The sequence below is a fragment of the Trachinotus anak genome, unplaced genomic scaffold, assembly GCF_046630095.1.
Source record: "Trachinotus anak isolate AG129_WGS33_773 ecotype Australia unplaced genomic scaffold, CSIRO_AGI_Tana_v1 ptg000005l, whole genome shotgun sequence".
NCBI classification, from domain to species: Eukaryota; Metazoa; Chordata; class Actinopteri; order Carangiformes; family Carangidae; genus Trachinotus; species Trachinotus anak.
In genome coordinates this window covers 2,518,237-2,541,131 of record NW_027273856.1, presented here as the reverse complement: position 1 = coordinate 2,541,131, position 22,895 = coordinate 2,518,237, and the positions used below count along the sequence as shown (strand labels likewise).

The following is a 22,895-nucleotide window of genomic DNA, read 5'->3' as shown; positions in this document are numbered from 1 at the left end:
TTTTGATATTCAGTATAGTATAAGGCAGTAGCAGCAGGGTTAACCAGTGAGTATGCACAGACAGTTGTTCATAGTGTTGTACATGTTTTATGGGCTCAACAATGCAAACTTGTACTGCTGACCCACTTTAGCACAGCAAGGCAAAGGGATCAGGCGAGGCCGCGTACGTGTGACACTGGGTAAATGATCACTGGTGCTTTGTCCCTTCACAATGACAGCAATGCATCTTGCACAAGATCATGTGCTTCTGTCATTAATCTCTTGTAACCACATCAGCCGGTTCACTTGTTTGTGCAAGAATGGCAGACTGTATCATTGGTAAAACTTTTATACAATCATGATAAAGTAGTTCAGCGCTGTCAATGGCCTATTTACTTTAGCCTCCAACTATGCATTTACAAAGATGAGAGGCTGACTTGCAGAAAATGTCTTGAGCACAAATATCATTACTACAAATGTCCCACACAAGTGTCAAAGTCCTTAATTCAGTGGTCTCTCATTTGAATGCCTCACAAACAAGAGGCCCTCAAAATCACTATGGAGACATCTCCATTAAAGAGAGTGAGAGAAATGTCACACAAACTCTGCAGGTTCACACAACAAGCAGCTGCTGTGCTTTTGTGAAAAGCTGCAGAGTACGCGCACCAGCTGCTACTTACTGTATAATCTTGGCAGGAAACAACCTGCTCAAATAAAACTTTGACACTGATAAGCAAAAGGACTTGTAAGATCAAATAATTGTGCCAAGAGCAGTAAGTGAATCACTCTTGATGGGGTTTTGTTGTATTTACAGACTCTATAATTGGAAATGTTTTTTTTTTTTTAAAAACCAGATTTTGGTCATTCTTCCAATTAACCAACATTATGAATGCATATTAAATTGTTCTACTTTTAAGAGCTGGTGGCCCTCATGACGTCAAAGCTTTTCATACTAGTTGTGTAATAAACATCACATTCTTGAAGAGCTCTTGTTGTGCCTTTTGTCCTCTTTAAAAAAAAAAAAGAGCCTGCATCGTCTCACTGTTGCCTGCCCACTCCAGCAGGCTTGTATCAGCTCCAGAATATGTACAGTAATGATCTGTGTGTGCTGTTTGGGGGAAAAAAAAAAAAAAAAAAAAAAAAAAACAAAAAAAAAACCCACATGATTATTCAGACTCAATAGCATACACAGAATCAAGTCTAAAAATATGAAAGTAAGGTTTAAATCTTTTATTGTCCAGTAGACAAGACCTAGTTTCCTTCAACAAGAAGTTCAAATGGCAACAACAAAAAAAAAAAAAGTTTGAAAAATTGAATTCATGAAAAGGAAAGAAAAAAAAAAAAAAAAAAAAAAAAAAAAAAAAATCTAGCTGGACAGCCAGTAATTTCTTTGCAACAGCCCAGTTAAATCAAATAAAAACAAATAAAAGTTAACATTTTGGTGAACCATCCTTTTAATAATCTATAAAGGTTCTGCATTGAAAAAGGTGTGTATGAGGAAGGGGTATAAAAATAAAAATGCAATAAAACATTTACACTAATCACACACATAGGGCTAGCTGTGATCTGAGTGAAAGAAAGAGTACATTTCTATGACATTTAAGGCATCCACATTCCCTTAGTGTGAGAAGTCCACACCAAGACAGCAGCATCTTCACAAAACATTCAGTCTTAAAAACATCTGTAGCCCTAAATACAGCATTGTACAACTAGCTACATATGGCCCCCAAAATTTCTGTCTCCTATTCAAGCTTAGGTGTGTTTACTGTTACCGAACACATTCTGTGTATCTGGAAACACGCAGATGCATCAACAAAGTGGCTAGTGTCTTTAACAAAAGTGTACCCACAGTATGTCCCTCAATCACGTTGATGTGAACAGTTTTACATTCATCTGCAAAATGCACAATTTAAAATTGTGTTTGAGTATTAACGATCTTATTAGAAAAAAAAAGAAAAAAAAAAAAAAGAAAAAAAGAACATCCAGGATATTACAATTTTGCTGATAAAAATGCACTTTTAGAAACACTGAAGCCAAACCCAGAACTATCAGGCTCATTTATGCAAAAGCTTTTAACTTTAAATCCCAAGTTCCAAACTGGACTGACTGGCTACCAACAATTGAACTGACAAACCATTTTGTACAAAATCACTGTAGAAAATATGACACTACTGGAGTGTCATTTACATTTGGGCAGAAGTGCTTTTACCCACAGGAAACCCAATATCCCATTTAAATCCCTCCCATAGTTCAGCACTCCTCTACCACGGTACCAGCCGAGGAGGAGTACAGTTTTTTCTTGACAAGCCGGAAACCTGGACTCAGTTTAAGTACATGCCTGAAAGTTGGGGCAAAGCAGGTTCCCATAAAGAAGAAGTCCCGTAGGCTGGGCCAGGCTGTGCCATCCTGCTTGAACACAAGAGTCAACTCAAAGGTGGGCACCACGGTGGCATCGTAAACGATGCGCTCCAGCCGTTTGCAGCCCTTGTCCAGCTCCAGGTGGACGTAGAGGACGCAGCCACGCAGGCCACAGGGCTCGCAAGACGCCAGCCGCAGGACCTCGCGAGCTATTCTCCGCGTTAGCTTCTCTGGTACCAGCACAGAGGAGCAGTGCAGCGTTGTCTTCTTGGCTCGTGACAGGCAGTTTTCAAACATCTTGGCCAGCTGTTGACAGGTTCTGTCCTCAGCGACATCTGCATTTCTCTGGGGTTCAGCCAAGCAGTAATCCCAGAAATCCAGTTCTGAGGAAGAATGTAAATTGTACATCTTAGAAACCAACACCAGCTTTCATGTTTAAATACACAAACTAACTGCTGGGCAATAAATGGCTATTTCAAGATGTCAGCGTGTACAAATCATTTAATGTGTTTGTCAGTTTTGACCAGTTTTCATCTACAAATTCATCAGTGGTTGAGGGGATGCAGCTTTTGCATCCCTTCTGGTTTCTGTGTATGGACGTGTCAAACCTCTCACAAAGGGAAAAAGACAGAAACCTCACAGACTGACTGCTGAAATGACCTCAACCTTAAGGCAGGAATAAAACCACCCCCAATACAGATTTTGCAGCACAATGACTTAGGTTTGGACAGAAAAAGAGGCTGTTAGATTTGCTGTTGAACGCATGTTGCTGTTGTGCAGACAGGCTAGAGGGATGACTTCATCCTCTGTTGACTCCCCCCCTCCCTCCTCCACTGCTGCAGCCATGCACCACACAGGGATAAACAAGCACACAACCAGAAGTATCCAGCAACTAGCGGGTTAGCCATACAGACAAAAAAAAAAAACCCTACAGAAAAAGCTAGTAAGCCTACCTTTCTCAATGTAAGCCTGGTCATATCTTCGGTCAGCCAAATCCGAAATACAGTCGCTGCTTTTGGTCTTTAATGTGCTTGTGGCAACCATGGTGGCAGTCCTGCTTTCTCCGGGAGCGGGCTGTTTTCCTGGGCTTTTAGCAAAGCTCCCTGAAAAACGACGTAGCAGCGTCAGAGCAGCGGCCGAGGTGACACACAGGTGGCTCATTAAGGACGCAGATGCCTCACAGAGTCAACATACGCTCAGCAGGACACGAATATGAAATGACTTACCTTAAATATTATTTAGTGCAAAAAAAAAAAATTAATTTAGAAGATTTCTCATAAATAAATTCACACGCACGCCGCTTCTGTCCTCCCACACCTGCACGCCAACACACACACAGACACACAAACACACTGCACCAGGCAAACTTCTGAGGGGTATTTATACCTTCCTCCTACTCAGCTGACCCGAGGGTTTGACCAATCAGGGCACATCTCTCGACGTGGCCTCAGCTCTTCCCTGATTGGCTCCCAAGTGGCCTTTAAATTAAATAATTGACCAATACTTGGAGAGAATATTTGTGTTGCTACACGGACAGGGAAACATGCTGACTGTAGCCTGTGAAGGGAAGCTTAGCACTTGGTTGTGGGTTTAATTCACATGAACTCTGCTTTTCCTTATTTCTACACAGGGGTTAAAATTAGTCACATTTTACAATGTACACAACATCAAGTTGGCCAAAACTAAACAAAGAATGTGGACTAACACACAAATCCTAAGTCTTATATACTAAGTCAGTATTCAGCACCATCATTCAAAATAATCCAATTACACATATATGGTCTTGCAATAGCTTAAATATTTAGGTCACAGAAAGGTGTCATTTGTTTGGATTTTGTGTGCTGATGGCCAAAGAAACATTTCAATCTGAGGTCTCTAAGTAATTTCAGCACACAAATCAGCAAATTTTGGAAGTGCAACCATGCAGTAATAATAGAGATGATAAGAAAAACACTTAAAAAAGTTAAAATGTTTATTGCCATGTGTTGCAGATATCCATGAGGCTATTATTAGACAGAAACCTCAAAAACACGTTTCAGCCTTACTGATGAAAGAAACCCTCCACAGAAAAACTAAACGCCTAACCTCATATGTGAAATTTTGCCTTTATTCCATGATTGTTGAAAAGGACAATCTACATTTTTAAAGCTGAGCCAACGGTAGTACTTTCAGCAGAATTAACACATTCAAACAAGGTACTGGGCTTGAAATAAGAAGCAGTACCAGAGGGACATTGCTTTTGAACCTTCACATACAGATCCAGGGTCAAGGGTCTGCAGCAAAATGAAGCATAGAAGAATAGAAATTCAAGGATGAAATCTATTCTGAGTGGGTTTCACCTCCCACAGGGATGTAATTATGTGCAAAATAAGCAAAAAATGTTCCCTCATGGAAGTCTAAAACAAATAAAAACAGACATCTGTGGCCAATTCCCAGCCTATCTGGAGGTCTTTCACATGAGGAAGGAGATATCTCATCTTACTGTATTTGTATGTGTATGCGTGTGTGTACATTTGGCAGGTAAAACACTAAGCACAGTTGTTCAGCTCGTCAGCAGTTTATCCCTCATCATACACTGTCTCAACAGAAATCTGCCAGTAACTGGATCTGCCTGTCTTATCTCCAGCAGAGCTCTGCTGGCTAAAGGGTAATGGAATCCAGTGGGAGAGAGAGAGAGAGAGAGAGAGAGAGAGAGAGAGAGAGCTCTGCTCCAGTCACATGGGGAGAACTAGATATGTCTCAGGAAAAAAGTCACATGTTTTAGCTAGTGTTACAGCCTTTGTAGATGCAGGCTCTTAAATTCATTAAAAAAAAAAAAAAAAAAGAGTAATAATATATAAGTAAAGCATTCAGGCTATTTGACACATTTTACCATGGTGTGTGCAGAGGGGAAAGTAATCTTAGCAGGGTTTAAGTGTCAAGAAGAAAGAAAAATATATAAGAATGGTTTGACAACTGTCGACATGCTTTTATTAATTTATGAATAACTGTTCTTTTTGCTGTAATAACTTTATTTTGCAAATTATCCCAATATGCAGTCAACTGACTAAAGTGATTATGTGCCTCTATCTGACCTTTACCATTTTATTAGAAAGTAATGCAAGTGATTACAAAGACAAAAAAGTTTCTATACCGTGCTATTGACAATGTCAGTACTTTAACTGCAGCAGTGGTTTTAATGAGGTTTTGACCTAAATTTATGTTGAATAAACAAGGTCAGTACAGTTGCTGAGAATGCTTTCTTTCAGACCCAGTAGCTTACATTTTACACTGCATCATAAAAACTTAACAAGCAGGAAATAGAATCAGTAAGCGTTTAAAATGACATCTGTTGTATGCAGGTCAATGAGGTAAAGCTGGGAAAAATAGCAAGGGAGAAGTTTACATCTAGTGAGTAAATCTGAACATTTGAATGAAATATTTTAGACTCATATTCAAAATGCATTTTCTGTAACAAAAATTTTGTTAAAAAGCTATTCATAGAAGACAAAGTACCTGACATCTGTCCCTACAGTATCCAACTCTTATCTGTAGATGCTGTCATACTTTGCAGCAATGTGGGTTAATTGTGCAGACTATAGTGGATGCATACACTCAAAGCAGTAATTTCAGGGCAATGAAATGACTAAATTAAGTTGTGAGAGCAAAATTACTCCATGCATGAGCAATGTTAGCAAGTGAAAGTCTGCAGCAGATTCATAAAAAAGAAAAGCATTTAGGAAACAATATGCTATCTTGCAAATAGGCAAAACACTCTTTTAACACGTGCATGAAATGATACTCTGCAGCTCAAACCTCAGGAGACCGAATGTGTTTACAGCAACTGTCAGCTCTTAGCAAGATCAATCCATTTGTTGTCAGTGCTTATAATGTTTCCAGTGCCTCTATATTAACTTTCATTTATGTGCAGCTCCATCTGTCTGTGGCTGCTGTCACACTGTCCAGAGCTTGATAAATAGTTGTAATCTCAGCAGGATTTCACTTGTTAAATAAAACTTAAGTCGATCTTTCTCTTTTGCCATGACCTTTAAAGACAAAGGAGCAGAGACTGGGCCTGTAATGAGAAGCACCTCTGTTTGTGACCTTCACTCCCTGTTGGTAAGGCGAGATAACCAAAATCTACTTGTGAATTTGTTCCATGTGCCAACTCCTGTTTCCCTGAATGAGGCAAAAAGATGTTGTGTTTCAGGTTACTAATCCGTCGCAGTTCAGATGAACCTTCTTTTATCCCCTGTCAAGTCGCCTGGTATGCCAGGCTGGTGTCATTCTCTGATCAGCGAAACATGCTGTGTGTTGCACCCAGTGCCCTCCCCCATGAAATTTAACAACAGCAGCCTTTTTGCTGAGTTGCATTTCTTATGAAAGATAGCTGGTTGCACGTGGAGGAGTAGTCCTGCTGGTCTTGCACACAGCTACGTCTTTGAGTAAAGAAATATGGTCCCTTGAGTAAGAAAATGGGGGAAGGGGGGGGGGGGGGGGGGGGACTGGATAAGATTATTTTCCTTTGTTAGAAAGAGCACCTGGTCATCATTTACTCAGATAAATTATATTCTGTTTCTTTCTGTTATTCACATCTCCTCTTCTAGTTTCTTGCACTCTCCAGATGAGGTCCCCACAGACCTCAGACGCTATGAAATGACCTTCAAGTATCCAGTAATGCCAAAATCATAATCAACCCATTTCTTTTCAAAAAGGAGCATTTGATATTTGGAAACATTTTGTATAAATGCCCCTACAAACATATAAAAACCTAGTTAACACCTGCTTTAATGCATATGTAATGGTAGTTGGAATCATTTGACAGCAATATTCTGACATGTCAGTGGTAGCTGCGAACATTGTGTAATTTTGGCATAGATGAGTAACCGAATAGACCAAAGGCCACCTAAAACCAATGGACTCTTCTTCCTGGACAAACACCATTAAGGCACAGCATCTACTCCAAAATATAAAGCTTTAGCTTTTATTTAGTCCTAATATTGTGTCATTTATGAATTCAACACAATCTGATAGAAATTTCAATTAAGTCAAGTTCTGTTTTCCCTCCATTGCAACACTACTAGGGGAGCGATTTCCACTGTGTTATAAAGTGCATTTTTACTGCTGCAAACATTTAGAGATTTGATGTGTGGAAATGACCTCCATTCATTTTCTGAAGCACATTCTCTAGAGAGACTGCTGCTTTAAAGAGTAAGGTTCTGTGTTGGGAAGGGTAGCATTCGTATTGAACTGTCACTGTCAGACTCAGTCACATTGAAATTAGAGGTGAAAATATCTTACAAAATGAAGCTGAGTAGATATTTGATCTAAACAGGGAGACCTGACACTGAGTATTTAGCAGAGTGAAACTGAAGGACAAAGAGGGGCACGACATCCTAAATGCAACTCAGCCGATGCCACAGCTGGTATGGCATTGTAGTTGTGTGTGATGGGCCCTCTGCCAATCTGCTCACTGTCTCTTTGAGGGACGTGTGCCCACAGTCAAAGCTGTTACCCAGTGTCAGCTTACAAAGGCCACAGATAGAGCCAGTGCTAATAACACTGTGAGTGAATCAATCCAAGATGGAGGCCATGCACACGAAATGGCAAAAGTCACTCAATCTTTGCTACCAAGTATGACTCACTCCGTAAAAAGGAGATTTTATTCACACTGGTTGTGAACTTCTCCCTCCTGCACTTTCTGAACACTGAGTTATGAAGATCAAGCAGTTACACAGAGTGAGATTTTCCACACTGGTTGCCTACATCTCACTCCTCTGTTAACAACCTCATGAAACCCCTCTGCAATAAACACAAGCTTACCAACTGAGGGAAAAACCATGGCTGCCTCTGTGTCTTGTGTTGACTGTGTGCTCCCTCTAGTGGTGAATCCCTGAACTGACACTGTTGGTGGAGACCTGTTCCATCCACTATGTTACGCAACAAAAAGGAAAACATTGTTGATTTAAATTAGTTGAATAATTGAATTACTGCAGCCATATAAGATAAGACAATGAAAATAAACATAAAGGCTGAAAATGATGGAGTAACATGTCAATAACTGTCAGTATCATTTTGCAGTTGCAAGTCTCACTTTCTCCATCTTATATATATCTTATATATATAGACACTATAAATATCCTGTAGAGCGAAGCTTTCAATTTTGGGTCATTCAATATATGCAATATCAAACCAAACTAGCACAATAAGTTCAAGATAGAATCTAATGAAGCTGCACAACAAAACCATTTTCAGTGATTTATTGAGGAAATTGAGGTGGCTGGGACAGCCATAAAGCAGGCCTGGTGTCTTTAAATACAAGCATCTGCATCCGCTTCACTAAGTCATTGTGCTTAAATGTTATAGTTATTCAAATGCTTAAAGGCACTGTTACTGTAAAAATCCTCTCATTACTTTAATTTAGCTACATGAACACAAAAACTTGCTGGTGAATGAATATTATTGCTGTGGAAGGCAAGATTGTAGGCTTAAAAATGTCTCCAGTGGAGAAGCCTTTTGGAAACACTTTGCTGAGATACATGAAAAGTCAAAATGCAGTACACCCCAAAAGAGCCTGTTCTTATACCCTCTTTTGGTGACTCTGAATGACATACCCACATATACACGCACCCCCCCCCCCAAAAAAAACATAATAATATACAAAATAGTTGAGCAGAAACATGATTGAACAGCATAACCAAAGGATAGTTATAAAACTATGAAATGAACAGTGATTTATTACATCAAATATGTGATGGATCTGAGATCAGTGCACTGCACAGAGATGAGCTATGCAGCTGTATTTTGGTTTGTGTCAAAAGTATACTGAACATTTAGATTATACTAGCATTTCAAGGAGATTTGCAGTTTTAAATCCTCACCGGTCTTAAAACTGTTTTCAGCATACAGAATCATACATGAAAACCACTGCTCAATACTTTTCTGCGTCACAAATGTTTAACGAATTCACAAAAAAAAAAAAAAAAAAAAAATCACACATCTAAACAGTTCCTCCACAAGATCAGTATGTGGGTGACAGTTGTGACTCATCCACTTGCTGATCGATGCTACTGCCCTTCTGTTTTTATCTCGCAGCAGCTGAAACACACAAAACAACAGAGGCAACTCATGAAGCCACACCAGGATAAAACCACATCTGTGTGATCAGAAATTAGAAACGTATCCAACCTGAAAAATTTATTACAACAATTTTTTAAAGGACAAAATGTTTCTTAGTCAGAGGAAGAAGTGGAGATTTATTAAAAGCCTTTATTTATTTAGCTGGGCAACACCAGACAGCAGCATTGCATTGGTCAGGGACAGCACAGGACATGATGTCACCATGGTTAGAAAGTGGCACCAGTTCCTTGATCCAAATATGAAATCAAAACCAGTTTCCTGACCCCCAACTGCTTAAAAGATATATTGAACCGTTTTCTTACAATAAATTCAGGGCTGATAGGATTTTTATGGTGGCACTTGCTTTAAAGTCATGAAGTCAGTAAAATGCTTTTTTTTGCTGGTGAGGTTGTAGTTCAACACCGTGGGATTGTTAAGTTTTATCTGTGTAGAATGTATTTCTGACATGTGGGTGGCAAGTCTTGCAGTCCCATAAGAATTTATAAAGCTACAATCCAAAGAAATCCAGTAGTCTGTAACAACATAAACACTTTCTTCCTTAGCAAAATTCCTACAGCATGACTCCATTTCCTGGGAAGCTCCCAGCCAAGTCATCTAGGCCTGATTGTATTGGGGAAGGAAGGTAGAACATTTAGTACCCAGATTTTTTTTTTTTTATTCCTGGGTGGGGTGAAGGGGCACGGAGTCTGTGTACAAACCAAATATGACACAAGCACCTGTGGATGTGCACGTGCATTCACCCCACCAACAGACACGCACACGCCTGCAGCGTCTGGCGCACAATGACATTTACTGCTCACACAATAGCTCCTGTCCAAAATAATCCGTGTTTATGTTAGGAAGTCACTATCTTTCAGGCCCTGCTGCTTGTTTGAGGGCGGGGGTGCAAAATCACAGGAAACACCTTCTGTTGCCCAGCAAAAGCCCCAAAAGCCCATACAGTACAATGAGATATTAAAAGCCTGTAACTTCCCTGGAATCACTGTAAATCTGTGTCTGGAGAAACAGCTTTACAAGTGCTGGAAGAATGCACAAACAGAAGGAACCTGGAAGGAACTCTTGCAGGAAATAGACAGAAGGCAGCTCACCATTTTCTTCTCCACCCGATGACTTTACTCCGAGGAGCATGACGCCATCTTTGGTGCTTTCGGGTCTGCTCTGGAAAGATGCGCTGCGGAGAGTCAGAGAGACAGTGGGTTAAATGCTTTGCTTGTTCACACACCTTTGAAATGCACGCTGTTACAACAAAGTTGAAACTCACTTCTCAGTTCCAGTATCAATGGTTTCTGTAGAATCAGAGACATGAGAAGGCATTAACAAAGACAAACTATTATTTTCACTCTCCTCATCTAGTCACTGAAATATGTATGTTTTCGTTGAAATGATTATACCTTAAATATATCCAGAGCCGGCACCCATTTGGTTACAAAAATCATCAAAACATAAAGTCACTTAAAATTTGACAGTAAGTAGATTAGTCTATTTTTACATGTACCTGTGCAGCTGTTGACCTTTTTACGTCTCAATCTGTGGAAGGCGGCAGCAGCAGCGCCTCCAACCAGAGTGACAGGCAGCAGGATCCACCACAGCTTTTTGTCTGAGGACAAAACAGAAGGAGGCTGTGATCAACATTAATGCAGTTTGACTCTGTCTAACAAAGGGAAAAACCAGAGATGTAGCAGTTGCACCCTGTCCACATTAAAAACAAAGTATGACCGTTAGTGACCATTTCACAGCTAAGCCAATTAATGCAACTTAAAGTTACAGTTTAGCAAAAAAATTAAATGTCTATCATAATCCAAAGTACGCTTGGTGTTTAGAGCAAACTGGCAAATGCTAGCATGCTAACATGCTAAACTAGTATGGTGAGCATGTTGATAGCATGCTAAAGTTAGCATTTCACTCGAAGCTCCAGCGCACAGAGCTGCCAGCAGGGTCGCAGACTCTTGAGTCGTGTTAAACTTTGAGAAGCTGCAGCTTTGGCATCACTGGTGAGTGTTTGCAGGGTATGAGTGAGAAGTGCAACAGTTCAGCACATTACCTGATTTGGGGGTTGCTTTCCCATCGCTCCCTTTCTGAGAACCTTTCAAACAATGTGTTTTTGATTAGTTTTCTGCTCCTAACAGTATGATTAAAATGATTTACGATGAAACTACAATCATTCTTCAATCATAGCTTCGTGTGCAGAAAAAATATAATCAGGTATAGTTGTAGAGTATAACTCACCAGCACCGTTATCTGTGGGATTTTGTTCTTCTTGTGGAGGACTCTCTGGAAGGGGAATGGGTTGATATGTGGTCATATTGAAATAAATTAATCAATGAATGCCATAAATATACAGATAAAGGAATAACAAGTGGAAGAGTTTGTTTTATAAAAAACAAACATAATGTATACAAATGCATAAATTCTGCACACAAATGATATGCATATATAACTGCAGCAGGAGAAGTTTTACCTGCAGACAATAAGGATCAGCATAACTTAATTTGATTAAAATATAAAATACTGTTTATGTCTGTATTTTTCTTCCATAAATGTTCTTAACAAATCATTTCACATGGTTTTGAGACAATCATGAAAACAAGGAGAGATCTTATTTTAACTTGGCACATACCTCCATCTGGATTTGGTAGAGTGTCATCAGGTCCTAACAAAATACAAACTTATGATTAAAAAAGATTACATCCAGTATCACCACACCTTGTTAAAAAATCTACCATAACTGATGCTGTACTACCTGGACCAGGTGCAGTCTCATTTCTCTTGGTCTCAGAGGGGTTGCTTGGGTTTGGAGTTTGATGAGATGGTGGCACAGATGATTTATGCAAAGCTAAAAGACAAAAGAGAAAATCTCAAGCAGCCATTTGTTACTTTTTGTATTTATTTGGACCCAGTGGATGTTTTTTGGATCCAAATAGAGTTCATGTAACAGCTACATATCATCACCCAAAAAAAGATAAAAAATGTATCATAAATTGAAAGAAACTAACTTTCATTTGTCTCACCCTGGCCTTCTGTAGTTACTTTTGGAGATGAAATGGATGGTGCTGGAGAGTCAGGTTTTCCTAGAAAAAAGTAAAATTAGTGAAAATAAAGTGTTTATGATCTTTGGCCAAGCCAAGCAAGCTGTTTCCCCCTGTTTCCACTATTTGTGCTAAGCTAAGCTAAGCTAAGCTAAGCTAAGCTAATAGGTTGATCTTCTCTACTGCTTTCATAGATGTATCTCTTGAGAAATGTTATATATATATATATATATACATATATATATGTATATATATATATATTTTTGTTTTGTTTGTTTGTTTGTTTGTTTGTTTTTTTGTATACAAATAGCCTCACTGTCTGAGAATTCAAAATGCCTCCATCATGAAAACACCAGCATCAAAACATTCACTGTCATGTAAAACATTTCCTCAGACAGATTCTCTATTTTAGGGTCAAAGTTCATATTATGTATCATTTTTGTTTCGCACAAATTCAAAGGCCAACAAAGACATGTCCTCACTCCAAGTGTCAGACTGGGGATGAGAAGTCAAGATAGTGGTGGAGGTGGAGGAGTGTTGAGGTGGATATCCTCTGCTCGCAACGCTGCAGCAGTGTGAGGCTGCATCCTGTCCCAGACACACTATTGTTGTCCTCTGCCCTGTGCAGCCAAACTTCCTGTCTTCAGTGTTGTCAGCTGTGATCCCATTTAACATATTTCACACCAGAGCAGCCACTGATGGGCTGAAGTGAACAGTTTTGCTTCAAGTATTTCAGAACAAGCCCTTTAAGCCATTAGAGTACAAGTTTAGTCTTATGTGTGTGTGTGTGTGTGTGTGTGTGTGTGTGTATATATATATATATATATATTTTTTTATTATTTATTTATTTATTTTTGCTTCAAAATTACTCTATTTTTTTTTGTACATTAAATACTTTAATTATTTTATACAATGTGATACATTCACTTGTATCCTTGCGTTGTTCCTTATTCTTTTCCTGATAGTGTGCAGAAATCGACTACCTGGGCAGGAAGGCCCGCCCAAAGCCAGTTGATTGACTGCTTCACCCTTAAAGGAATCGCAAAAGCAAATCATTCTTTGCGGATTTCTCTTTATATCTCCACAGACTCTCTATTTTTTGTTCAAAGTTGTATGTTTGCATAATTTTTGTTTGGTGCAACTTTAAAGGCCAGAGCCTCAGACAAAGGCATGTCCTCACTCCAAGTGTCAGACTGGGGATGAGAAGTCAAGATAGTGGTGGAGGTGGAGGAGTGTTGAGGTGGATATCCTCTGCTCGCAACGCTGCAGCAGTGTGAGGCTGCATCCTGTCCCAGACACACTATTGCTGTCCTCTGCCCTGTGCAGCCAAACTTCCTGTCTTCAGTGTTGTCAGCTGTGATCCCATTCCAGTGAAGTGAATGGTTTAGCTTTGACCACATGGAGCTCTGTCTGGCTTCATGATCCTGATCAGGAGATTTATTTTATTTTTTTCGCCTGAGCTGTTTTAAAGAATTTTGTGTGAGGTCTAAGTCCAAGTTAATTAAAATCTCAAGTCTTTTGAGCAAAACTTCAAGTAATGTCTGTATGTTTTCATAAGTAAGAAATATCAGTGGTATTGATCTTCTCATCTGACTCTGTGTCAGAAAGCAAATAAACATGTTTCCTAAACTCTGTCTTGAATAAACGTACCTGGTGTCGTTTGTATTCCTGGCGGCTGTTGGTCTGATGAAGCTGATGAAGCTGTAAACAGAAACACAACTGTGAGCTCACAGACACGTCACTCTATATTCATGGAGCTGGTAAACACTTACATTATCTACACTGTCTGAAGGTTCAAAGAAGTTTTAAAATATCGTGTTTTTTGTGAAAGGTGAAACAAGTCCAGTCCTGGACTCATGTATTTCAGAGCAAATCTCACATCATTTCAGTTATTTGAGTCTAGTCCAAGGCAAGTCCCAAGTCCTTTACATCACTCAAAATGAGTCCAAGTCAGGTTTCAAGTACCTCAGAACAAGCACCAAGTTAAGTCTGAAGTCCTATCATTAGTTTGAGACAAGTCCAGTTCAGGTAATTCCAGAAATGTGTGAGAGACAAACCTTTGAGCCAAGTCTTAAATATTTCAGAGCAAGTCACAAGTGAAGTCTGACTGAAGTCTGAAGCAAATTTCAAGTCACGTCTCAAGTGTTTTGGTTTAAGTGTTAATTAATTAAAGTCTCAAATACTTTGAGCAAAACTTCAAGTAATGTCTTTCGTCTTCTGGGGCAAGTCCTTGTCAAGTTGCATGTTTTCATAAGTAAGAAATATCAGTGGTATTGATCTTCTCATCTGACTCTGTGTCAGAAAGCAAATAAACATGTTTCCTAAACTCTGTCTTGAACAAACGTACCTGGTGTCGTTTGTGTTCCTGGCAGCTGTTGGTCTGATGAAGCTGATGAAGCTGTAAACAGAAACACAACTGTGAGCTCACAGACACGTCACTCTATATTCATGGAGCTGGTAAACACTTACATTGTCTACACTGTCTGAAGGTTCAAAGAAGTTTTAAAATATCGTGTTTTTTGTGAAAAGTGAAATCAGCAACCATATTCATTCACAGAGTGCTGCTGAATATTTGCCATGAATATTCATCAACATCTATAAAATTATCTATTAACTGCTGCTGACTTTTTGCCTGAGGTTTCTCAAACCTTTAGGTGAGAGCCAAGTCAAGTCTCAACTATTATGAGGCCAGTCTCAGGCCTCATGTCCTTTAAATCATCAGACAAGTCTTAAATATTTCAGAGCAAGTCACAAGTGAAGTCTGACTGAAGTCTGAAGCAAATTTCAAGTCAAGTCTCAAGTGTTTTGGTTTAAGTGTTAATTAATTAAAGTCTCAAATACTTTGAGCAAAACTTCAAGTAATGTCTTTCGTCTTCTGGGGCAAGTCCTTGTCAAGTTGCATGTTTTCATAAGTAAGAAATATCAGTGGTATTGATCTTCTCATCTGACTCTGTGTCAGAAAGCAAATAAACATGTTTCCTAAACTCTGTCTTGAATAAACGTACCTGGTGTCGTTTGTGTTCCTGGCGGCTGTTGGTCTGATGAAGCTGATGAAGCTGTAAACAGAAACACAACTGTGAGCTCACAGACACGTCACTCTATATTCATGGAGCTGGTAAACACTTACATTATCTACACTGTCTGAAGGTTCAAAGAAGTTTTCAAATATCGTGTTTTTTGTGAAAGGTGAAACAAGTCCAGTCCTGGACTCATGTATTTCAGAGCAAATCTCACATCATTTCAGTTATTTGAGTCTAGTCCAAGGCAAGTCCCAAGTCCTTTACATCACTCAAAATGAGTCCAAGTCAGGTTTCAAGTACCTCAGAACAAGCACCAAGTTAAGTCTGAAGTCCTATCATTAGTTTGAGACAAGTCCAGTTCAGGTAATTCCAGAAATGTGTGAGAGACAAACCTTTGAGCCAAGTCTTAAATATTTCAGAGTAAGTCACAAGTGAAGTCTGACTGAAGTCTGAAGCAAATTTCAAGTCACGTCTCAAGTGTTTTGGTTTAAGTGTTAATTAATTAAAGTCTCAAATACTTTGAGCAAAACTTCAAGTAATGTCTTTCGTCTTCTGGGGCAAGTCCTTGTCAAGTTGTATGTTTTCATAAGTAAGAAATATCAGTGGTATTGATCTTCTCATCTGACTCTGTGTCAGAAAGCAAATAAACATGTTTCCTAAACTCTGTCTTGAACAAACGTACCTGGTGTCGTTTGTGTTCCTGGCAGCTGTTGGTCTGATGAAGCTGATGAAGCTGTAAACAGAAACACAACTGTGAGCTCACAGACACGTCACTCTATATTCATGGAGCTGGTAAACACTTACATTGTCTACACTGTCTGAAGGTTCAAAGAAGTTTTCAAATATCGTGTTTTTTGTGAAAAGTGAAATCAGCAACCATATTCATTCACAGAGTGCTGCTGAATATTTGCCATGAATATTCATCAACATCTATAAAATTATCTATTAACTGCTGCTGACTTTTTGCCTGAGGTTTCTCAAACCTTTAGGTGAGAGCCAAGTCAAGTCTCAACTATTATGAGGCCAGTCTCAGGCCTCATGTCCTTTAAATCATCAGACAAGTCTTAAATATTTCAGAGCAAGTCACAAGTGAAGTCTGACTGAAGTCTGAAGCAAATTTCAAGTCATGTCTCAAGTGTTTTGGTTTAAGTGTTAATTAATTAAAGTCTCAAATACTTTGAGCAAAACTTCAAGTAATGTCTTTCGTCTTCTGGGGCAAGTCCTTGTCAAGTTGTATGTTTTCATAAGTAAGAAATATCAGTGGTATTGATCTTCTCATCTGACTCTGTGTCAGAAAGCAAATAAACATGTTTCCTAAACTCTGTCTTGAATAAACGTACCTGGTGTCGTTTGTGTTCCTGGCAGCTGTTGGTCTGATGAAGCTGATGAAGCTGTAAACAGAAACACAACTGTGAGAGCCAAGTCAAGTCTCAATTATTATGAGGCCAGTCTCAGGCCTCATGTCCTTTAAATCATCAGACAGGTGAAGTATTTCAGAGCAAGTCACAAGTGAAGTCTTGAGTCTTTCAAGTCATATGTGAAGTCCAGTCCTGGACTCATGTATTTCAGAGCAAATCTCACATCATTTCAGTTATTTGAGTCTAGTCCAAGGCAAGTCCCAAGTCCTTTACATCACTCAAAATGAGTCCAAGTCAGGTTTCAAGTACCTCAGAACACGCACCAAGTTACGTCTGAACTACTTGTTGGAGCACTCTCATGAATATTTATGAACAGCTGAAGAGTGAGCTTGTTGTAGCCTAATTTCAGTCACTGTGTGAGCAGCAGTCAGGGTGAGGGTGTTTCCTCTAGATGTTTATGGCTAAATGCTGGAAGTAGATTCGTTGCCAGTTGGGACATTTCAGCCTCAGGACAATACTCTGTGAGCGAGGGGGCACTTTGGTTCCCACTGGCTATCTGCTGTTAGATCACCTATCTGTCCAGTGCAGAACAGTTAAAATTTCTTTTGGCTCTGCATAAGGAAAACAAACAAATCAAGAGCCACCCTCTTTTTCCTTTTCTTCAACCAAGAGAGCCTCAGTTGTCACTTTGGCACTTTTTCATTCCTGGGGTTTAGATATGTGCTTTGTGTACTTTGTAATCTAAAAAATGAATTCTTCCTTTACTTTGACTAAATAATAAACTACTTTTTTTTTTTCTTCCTTTTTTCTAACTTGTTAGGACACAATTTTACAATAATAGTGGAGGACAGTTGATGGCAAGCACACACAAAGCTTATCTCAGCCTGGATAAACGGAAATACACTCTTTGAGTGGATGTCTCTGAGGTCATGTTCAAAGTGTGAGTGTCTTTTGAACAACACTGTGATCTTTATCTTTGCACATACCAAAACAAATCTACATAACCTGAGGAAAAAACAGGCATCTGAACAACACAAAAAAGAGATATTACAATTTTCTTTTGACAATGTGGCCAGTGAACTTGACAGAAAAACACTACAAGTGGAAATGTTTTGACCCTATAAGATATGAGATTCAGTTTTGTTTTTTGCAGCAGTGAAGTAGGCCGTTTTTTAAAATAATCCCTGTTCTGATGATGCACAGAAACAAGGCTGAAACAAATGATAAAGGAAGGCTGAAGACTGCAGCTGGGATTTGGTGAAATCTAACTGCATGTATTCTAACCAAAAGCAGTTTGAATGGCTTCCCTACCTGGAGTGAAGACATAGACAGATGCTAGCAGGAGGAGGACAAGAACCCTGGTCGTCTTCATGGTGATTCCCGGTGGTGTGAACCTCTCTGACTTCGGCCTCAGACTCCAACTGTGTGGCGAATGGAAAAGGTGTCCAAGCTGGGGCGCTCCGCTGCCGATGCTTATTTTGGCACTTCCTTTAGATAAAGAAGGGGAGGAAATACACTGGCTTCCCTTCCTGACGTAAAGTGGGTGGCTATGGAGACCAGCACAAGGCAGCCAGTGGGTGCAAACCCAAGTCCATTTAATCGCAATTACAGTTTTGAATAATGTGTTTGAATACATCGTCCACTCCCATCTCTTATTTTTTCCTGCTCTGACACCACTTGACCTGTTGGGAGGAGACTTGAACTTACCGGTTGATGGTGGAAAAACAAGTTTCATTTCTGATCACTCAGATAAAGGATGTCATCAAGAACAGTATATTGTAATAAAATGATATAACATAAACAAGATGTAACGTGATAAAGTTTGTGACAGGAAAGTGACAGGAGCATTGACTCAGAATCATCATCCACTCAAAAACAGGAACCACTTGCACCACACACACACACACACACACACGCACACACTGTCACACATTTCAGATTCATGTTGTCACATGCATGCATCAACAAAACAAACTAAAACAAATTCAGTCACAAAACGCCCGTTTGTTTTATTATATAATGATTAGAACGGATGACAAATAGCCAAATCTTGACAGCTCCAGGGAGCTGCACAAATACCAGCCATGACGTTTCACTATTCTTCATTGTTTATGGAGCAGTTCCTCCACAGAGCATGGAGGTGACCTTAGACGGATCAAACTGCAGACTTTTGAAGCTACTACTGTGAGGCTCCATCTTATTTCCACTTCTGAGTCAAGTGGATAGTCAGACTCTTGAATGTTTTTCAAATCATTTTCAATTCATGTCATCATTTTGTAGGTTTTGTTGCTGAGGCTGTTGTATGACATAGATAGTGAACACTGACTCTTCACTGATCTTATTTCATTGTCTCTCTGACGCCTAACTCACTTTGTCTTCATATTATCCCACAAAATCTAGCTCCTGTTGTTTGCCTGCCCACCCACCCCCCCCCAAAAAAAGAAAAAAAAAAGAAAACAGGATGCCAGAGTTTACTTCCTCTCATTTTAGCATTGTGTTTGATTTGAGAGACCAAAGAAATTTGCAGCAGACACCAGGGACATGAAAATGTAGGATGCTTTGCTAACTTATAAAGTTACATTATGTTAAAATATTTTATTTATTTGGACAACTTTCAAGAGTAGAGGCAGGTTGGATTATGAGAAATATCAGTTTCTTAAAAAAAAAAGAAACAACTAAGTGTAAATAATGAACATGCAATGACCTTCTTATCACTGTCTGATAGTTGTTTTTTTTATTTTTAACAGATGTGAATTCAGGTAAACTTGTGCAATCTTGGCTCTGTTGTCCAAGTTTAATCAAAGAAGTCACGAAGGTTGATGAAGAGGAAACACCTTTTGTTGTGAAACTGCCAAGGAGCAATTTCCCATCTACATAATGGGCAGTCAACGCCAAGTGCTACAGTTGAGTGGAGCAAAACAGTGATTATTTTCCAGACTCACTGTGTGTCAATGTAAAGATGATTATAGATTCATATAGAAGACAGTTCAGACATGATGTGGTGCTGAAAAATCTCTTCCACCCAATTTTCCAGGCACCTTTTCCCCTCTTGAGCTCTGAGGTGTGAATGACTTATTGTGACTCTATTGTCTCTGTTCTTAGTGTCTTTTTGTTTCCTTGCAGGTTTGAATTATGGGTAACGGTTTCCTGCAGTCTTGTTGAAAAACACAGACCATCATGTAGCTCTACTAATACAGCTTCATTGACTTGTGATGCAGAGAATGCCCAAAGGATTGCGTGCTGTATGTTCTTGATTTTAATGTACATGGTTGCATATTCATTTGTGGAGGACTGTAGGACAGCCTGAGTCTCTCTCTCTCTCTCTCTCTCTCTCTCACACACACACACACACACACACACACACACACACACACACACACACACACACACACACACACACAGGAGAAACAAGTTCATTTCAAGTTGAAATTCATGCACATTTTTATTGAACAGTTATATAAAATACTTTTCATAGTTGCAAGTGCATGCCTCATCTGCCAACAGTTTTGAAGTTAAATTACAAAAGCAAGGCTTCATGTCGTGTAGTGAATTACTTGGGCACTTAAGCAGTTCTTAAAAAAGATCGAAGTATTTTTTGTTTCATCTTAAAGTATTGAGCAGTATCAAACCTGTAACTGATATACAAAGCAGAGTTCCAAATAATAATAGTAATCATAATCAAATTACACTTTCTGTGGCACATTTACAAAACAGAACAAAACCGATTTACCTGTTATATGACACAAACAGCTAATCATGCATTTTTGAGTTCCACATGTAACCACACACCTCACAAGAATTGTCAAACATGCTTAATTGGACTGTGTGCACTTGCAAGCGCAGGTTAAAAATATGATTTCTCATCCATCTTAGATAATTAAATGCTTCAATTATAAAAGAAGTTGAAGGCATAGAGCATCATGGTGTTAATTGAAAGTATGCAGGTATACGTTTCCAGTATATGTTCACTAAAGCGCAATAGATTTCAAAACAGGCCTCCACAGCCAAGGTATTCAGATTTTCTAGTTCCTTTGTTTGATTTTTATAAAACATGCATAGGCAGACACTTTAAGTTTATTGTATTCTTTTTTTTTTTTTTTTTTTTACACAATATAGGTTCTCTATTTTTACTTTGTTCGCAATACTTAAAAAGAGAAAAATTAACACTCAGTTCCAGCAAGCCACAATAAATCTGCCCCCCCCCTTTCCAAAAGAGACAAAAAATAAACATATTTGCAAATGATAGATAGGTAAATGTAAATTCCAGTTATGAAACTCAAGAAAATAGGTATTCATTACCGAGTTATTTAGCCATTATACAGAAAAATCAGGTCAAAGCACACACCAAAAGAACCTGAGGTAAGCATAATATGTACAAAACCATAAAACGTTCCATTATTTGGCATTTCGACAACATTGCAACATTCTTTTTAAGACTGCCTAATTAATTTCAGAGCTATTTTATAAGAGTAGCAAAAAAAAGTTATCAATAAATAGTCCTTATTTAGTTTGTACACCCTTATATGTTAAAAACATTATCTCATGTTCTGTCCTTTTTAGTGCTGTATTTTTGTAAACGTACAATAGTTAGTAAGAAGTTAGACGACTTTCCATTTCGGTGTAAATGAGCAAGGGTCTTTCAAGAAAAAAAAGAAAATAAATCACCTTTAGGATCTATCTATCCCTCTCTTTCTCTTTCTCTTTCTCTCCGACATACTGTGGTGTGGTGTAGCGTCAAGCACAATAAAGGCCTGACCGCTCAGAAAGGTGAACCGGCAATAAGTTAGCAGATTTGACTATGAACTAATATTTTGAAGGCATATCCAAAGACTAGCAAGTGAGATGTCCCCCCAGTGTGAGCCATAGATGCCTCCCACCCTCCACACTCCAACACTCCCCCCTCCTTTCCACTCCTTCACCCTTTGCCCCTATTCTGCGGTGGCGGGCCGAGATGAGGCAGGGGGCGGGGCAGCCCCGTCGGCCAAGGTGGCGCCTGCTGCTGGCCTTCACTGGATGTTGCTGCCGCTGCTGGTGCTTCCCTTGGCGTCCGTGCCGTTGGTCTCTGAAGACAGGGCCTTGTTGAGAGAGTTGAGGCTGGCGTCGGAGGGCAAGGCGTCTCGCCGTGGTGGCATCCTCTCGTTGATGCGGTCCAGACCCTTCGCCTCTTCGAAGCTAGTGATCTTGTGCTGGGGAGAGAAGCCCTTGATGGCTGTTGAGATGCAAGAAAAAGGGAAAAAAGGGGAGAAATCAGGAGTGGTTTTAGGAGGGAGAGATGAAACGATTAAAAGAATGGAGTCACACTTGCTCACATTCACCCACACATCACCAGATAGTCTTTGGTTTGATCTCAGTTCATGGAATTGTAACAAAAACTTGCTTAAGTGAAAGAATAACAACATAGAGACTGCACCTGAGGAGCTGGTGGCTAATTCAACTGCAAGTCATCCATGAAAAATGAGTAACTGAAGGGTCCATTAACACTACTGATAAGTGCATGATGCTGATCCCTAGAGACCTTGATTTAAAGGAATAGTTTGACACTTTGGGAATTACACTCATTTCCTGTCTTGTATTGAGTTAGATGAGAAGATCAATTAAACTCTCCTCTCAGTTTTGCTTAATACAAGGCTACAGTCAGCAGCGAGTTAGCTTAGCGCAGCATAAATATTGTAAAGAGGGCGAAACAGCTAGCCTGGCTGTGTCTGAGGGTAAAAAAATCTGCCAACATCTTTCAACTTGTTTGTTAAATCTCAACCAAAAAAAAAAAAAGTGTCAAAACAACAATTTGTGATTTTATGCAACGTTAAAGGTCCCATATTGTATAAAGTGAGATTTCCATGTCTTTTTTGATTATAAAGCAGTTCTAGGTCCTATATTAATACTGTGAAACTATCAAAGCACTCAGTCCACACGGAAATCCACCTAGCCCGTATTCAGAAACTAAGCCTTAAAATGAGCGGTCAGGACTTCTGTGACTTTGTGATGTCACAACAAAGCACTGGTCTCAGCCATGCCCCAAGCATGGCCCACCTGGA

The 22,895-nt window shown here is 39.4% G+C and overlaps 3 protein-coding genes across 45 annotated transcripts in view; all 3 read right to left on the bottom strand.

Annotated features, from left to right (window-relative positions):
• Positions 1 to 1,194: 1,194 nt before the first annotated feature.
• On the bottom strand, positions 1,195 to 3,718 carry LOC139621323 (DNA damage-inducible transcript 4-like protein). The gene is made up of 3 exons (XM_071477741.1): positions 3,564 to 3,718; positions 3,291 to 3,440; positions 1,195 to 2,720 (listed from the first exon to the last, which is right to left on the bottom strand). Exons 2-3 carry the CDS (start codon positions 3,379 to 3,381, stop codon positions 2,230 to 2,232), a joined length of 582 nt encoding a protein of 193 aa, XP_071333842.1. The 5' UTR covers positions 3,382 to 3,440; positions 3,564 to 3,718; the 3' UTR covers positions 1,195 to 2,229.
• Positions 3,719 to 8,561: 4,843 nt separating this feature from the next.
• On the bottom strand, positions 8,562 to 18,448 carry LOC139621321 (uncharacterized). 40 transcript variants are annotated; one of them, XM_071477697.1, is made up of 15 exons: positions 18,172 to 18,448; positions 16,843 to 16,893; positions 16,185 to 16,235; positions 15,488 to 15,538; positions 14,830 to 14,880; positions 14,133 to 14,183; positions 12,450 to 12,524; positions 12,197 to 12,289; positions 12,074 to 12,106; positions 11,683 to 11,727; positions 11,498 to 11,539; positions 10,952 to 11,053; positions 10,718 to 10,742; positions 10,545 to 10,627; positions 8,562 to 9,414 (listed from the first exon to the last, which is right to left on the bottom strand). In XM_071477697.1, exons 1-15 carry the CDS (start codon positions 18,230 to 18,232, stop codon positions 9,401 to 9,403), a joined length of 828 nt encoding a protein of 275 aa, XP_071333798.1. In that variant the 5' UTR covers positions 18,233 to 18,448; the 3' UTR covers positions 8,562 to 9,400. The 40 variants fall into 40 exon arrangements, with proteins under 40 accessions (XP_071333798.1, XP_071333800.1, XP_071333801.1 ...); XM_071477699.1 differs by having other exon boundaries at positions 14,133 to 14,174; XM_071477700.1 differs by having other exon boundaries at positions 14,830 to 14,871.
• A 1,828-nt stretch (positions 18,449 to 20,276) lies between these two features.
• LOC139621317 (protein phosphatase 3 catalytic subunit alpha) overlaps positions 20,277 to 22,895 on the bottom strand; it is a 64,025-nt gene continuing 61,406 nt past the window's right edge. For 2 of the 4 annotated variants that reach the window (XM_071477680.1, XM_071477681.1), the window contains one exon: positions 20,277 to 22,069. In XM_071477680.1, coding sequence (XP_071333781.1) covers positions 21,867 to 22,069 — 203 coding nt within the window. In that variant the 3' untranslated portion in view covers positions 20,277 to 21,866. The remainder of the gene's footprint in view (positions 22,070 to 22,895) is intronic. The other 2 variants (XM_071477678.1, XM_071477679.1) reach the window with 1 other exon arrangement.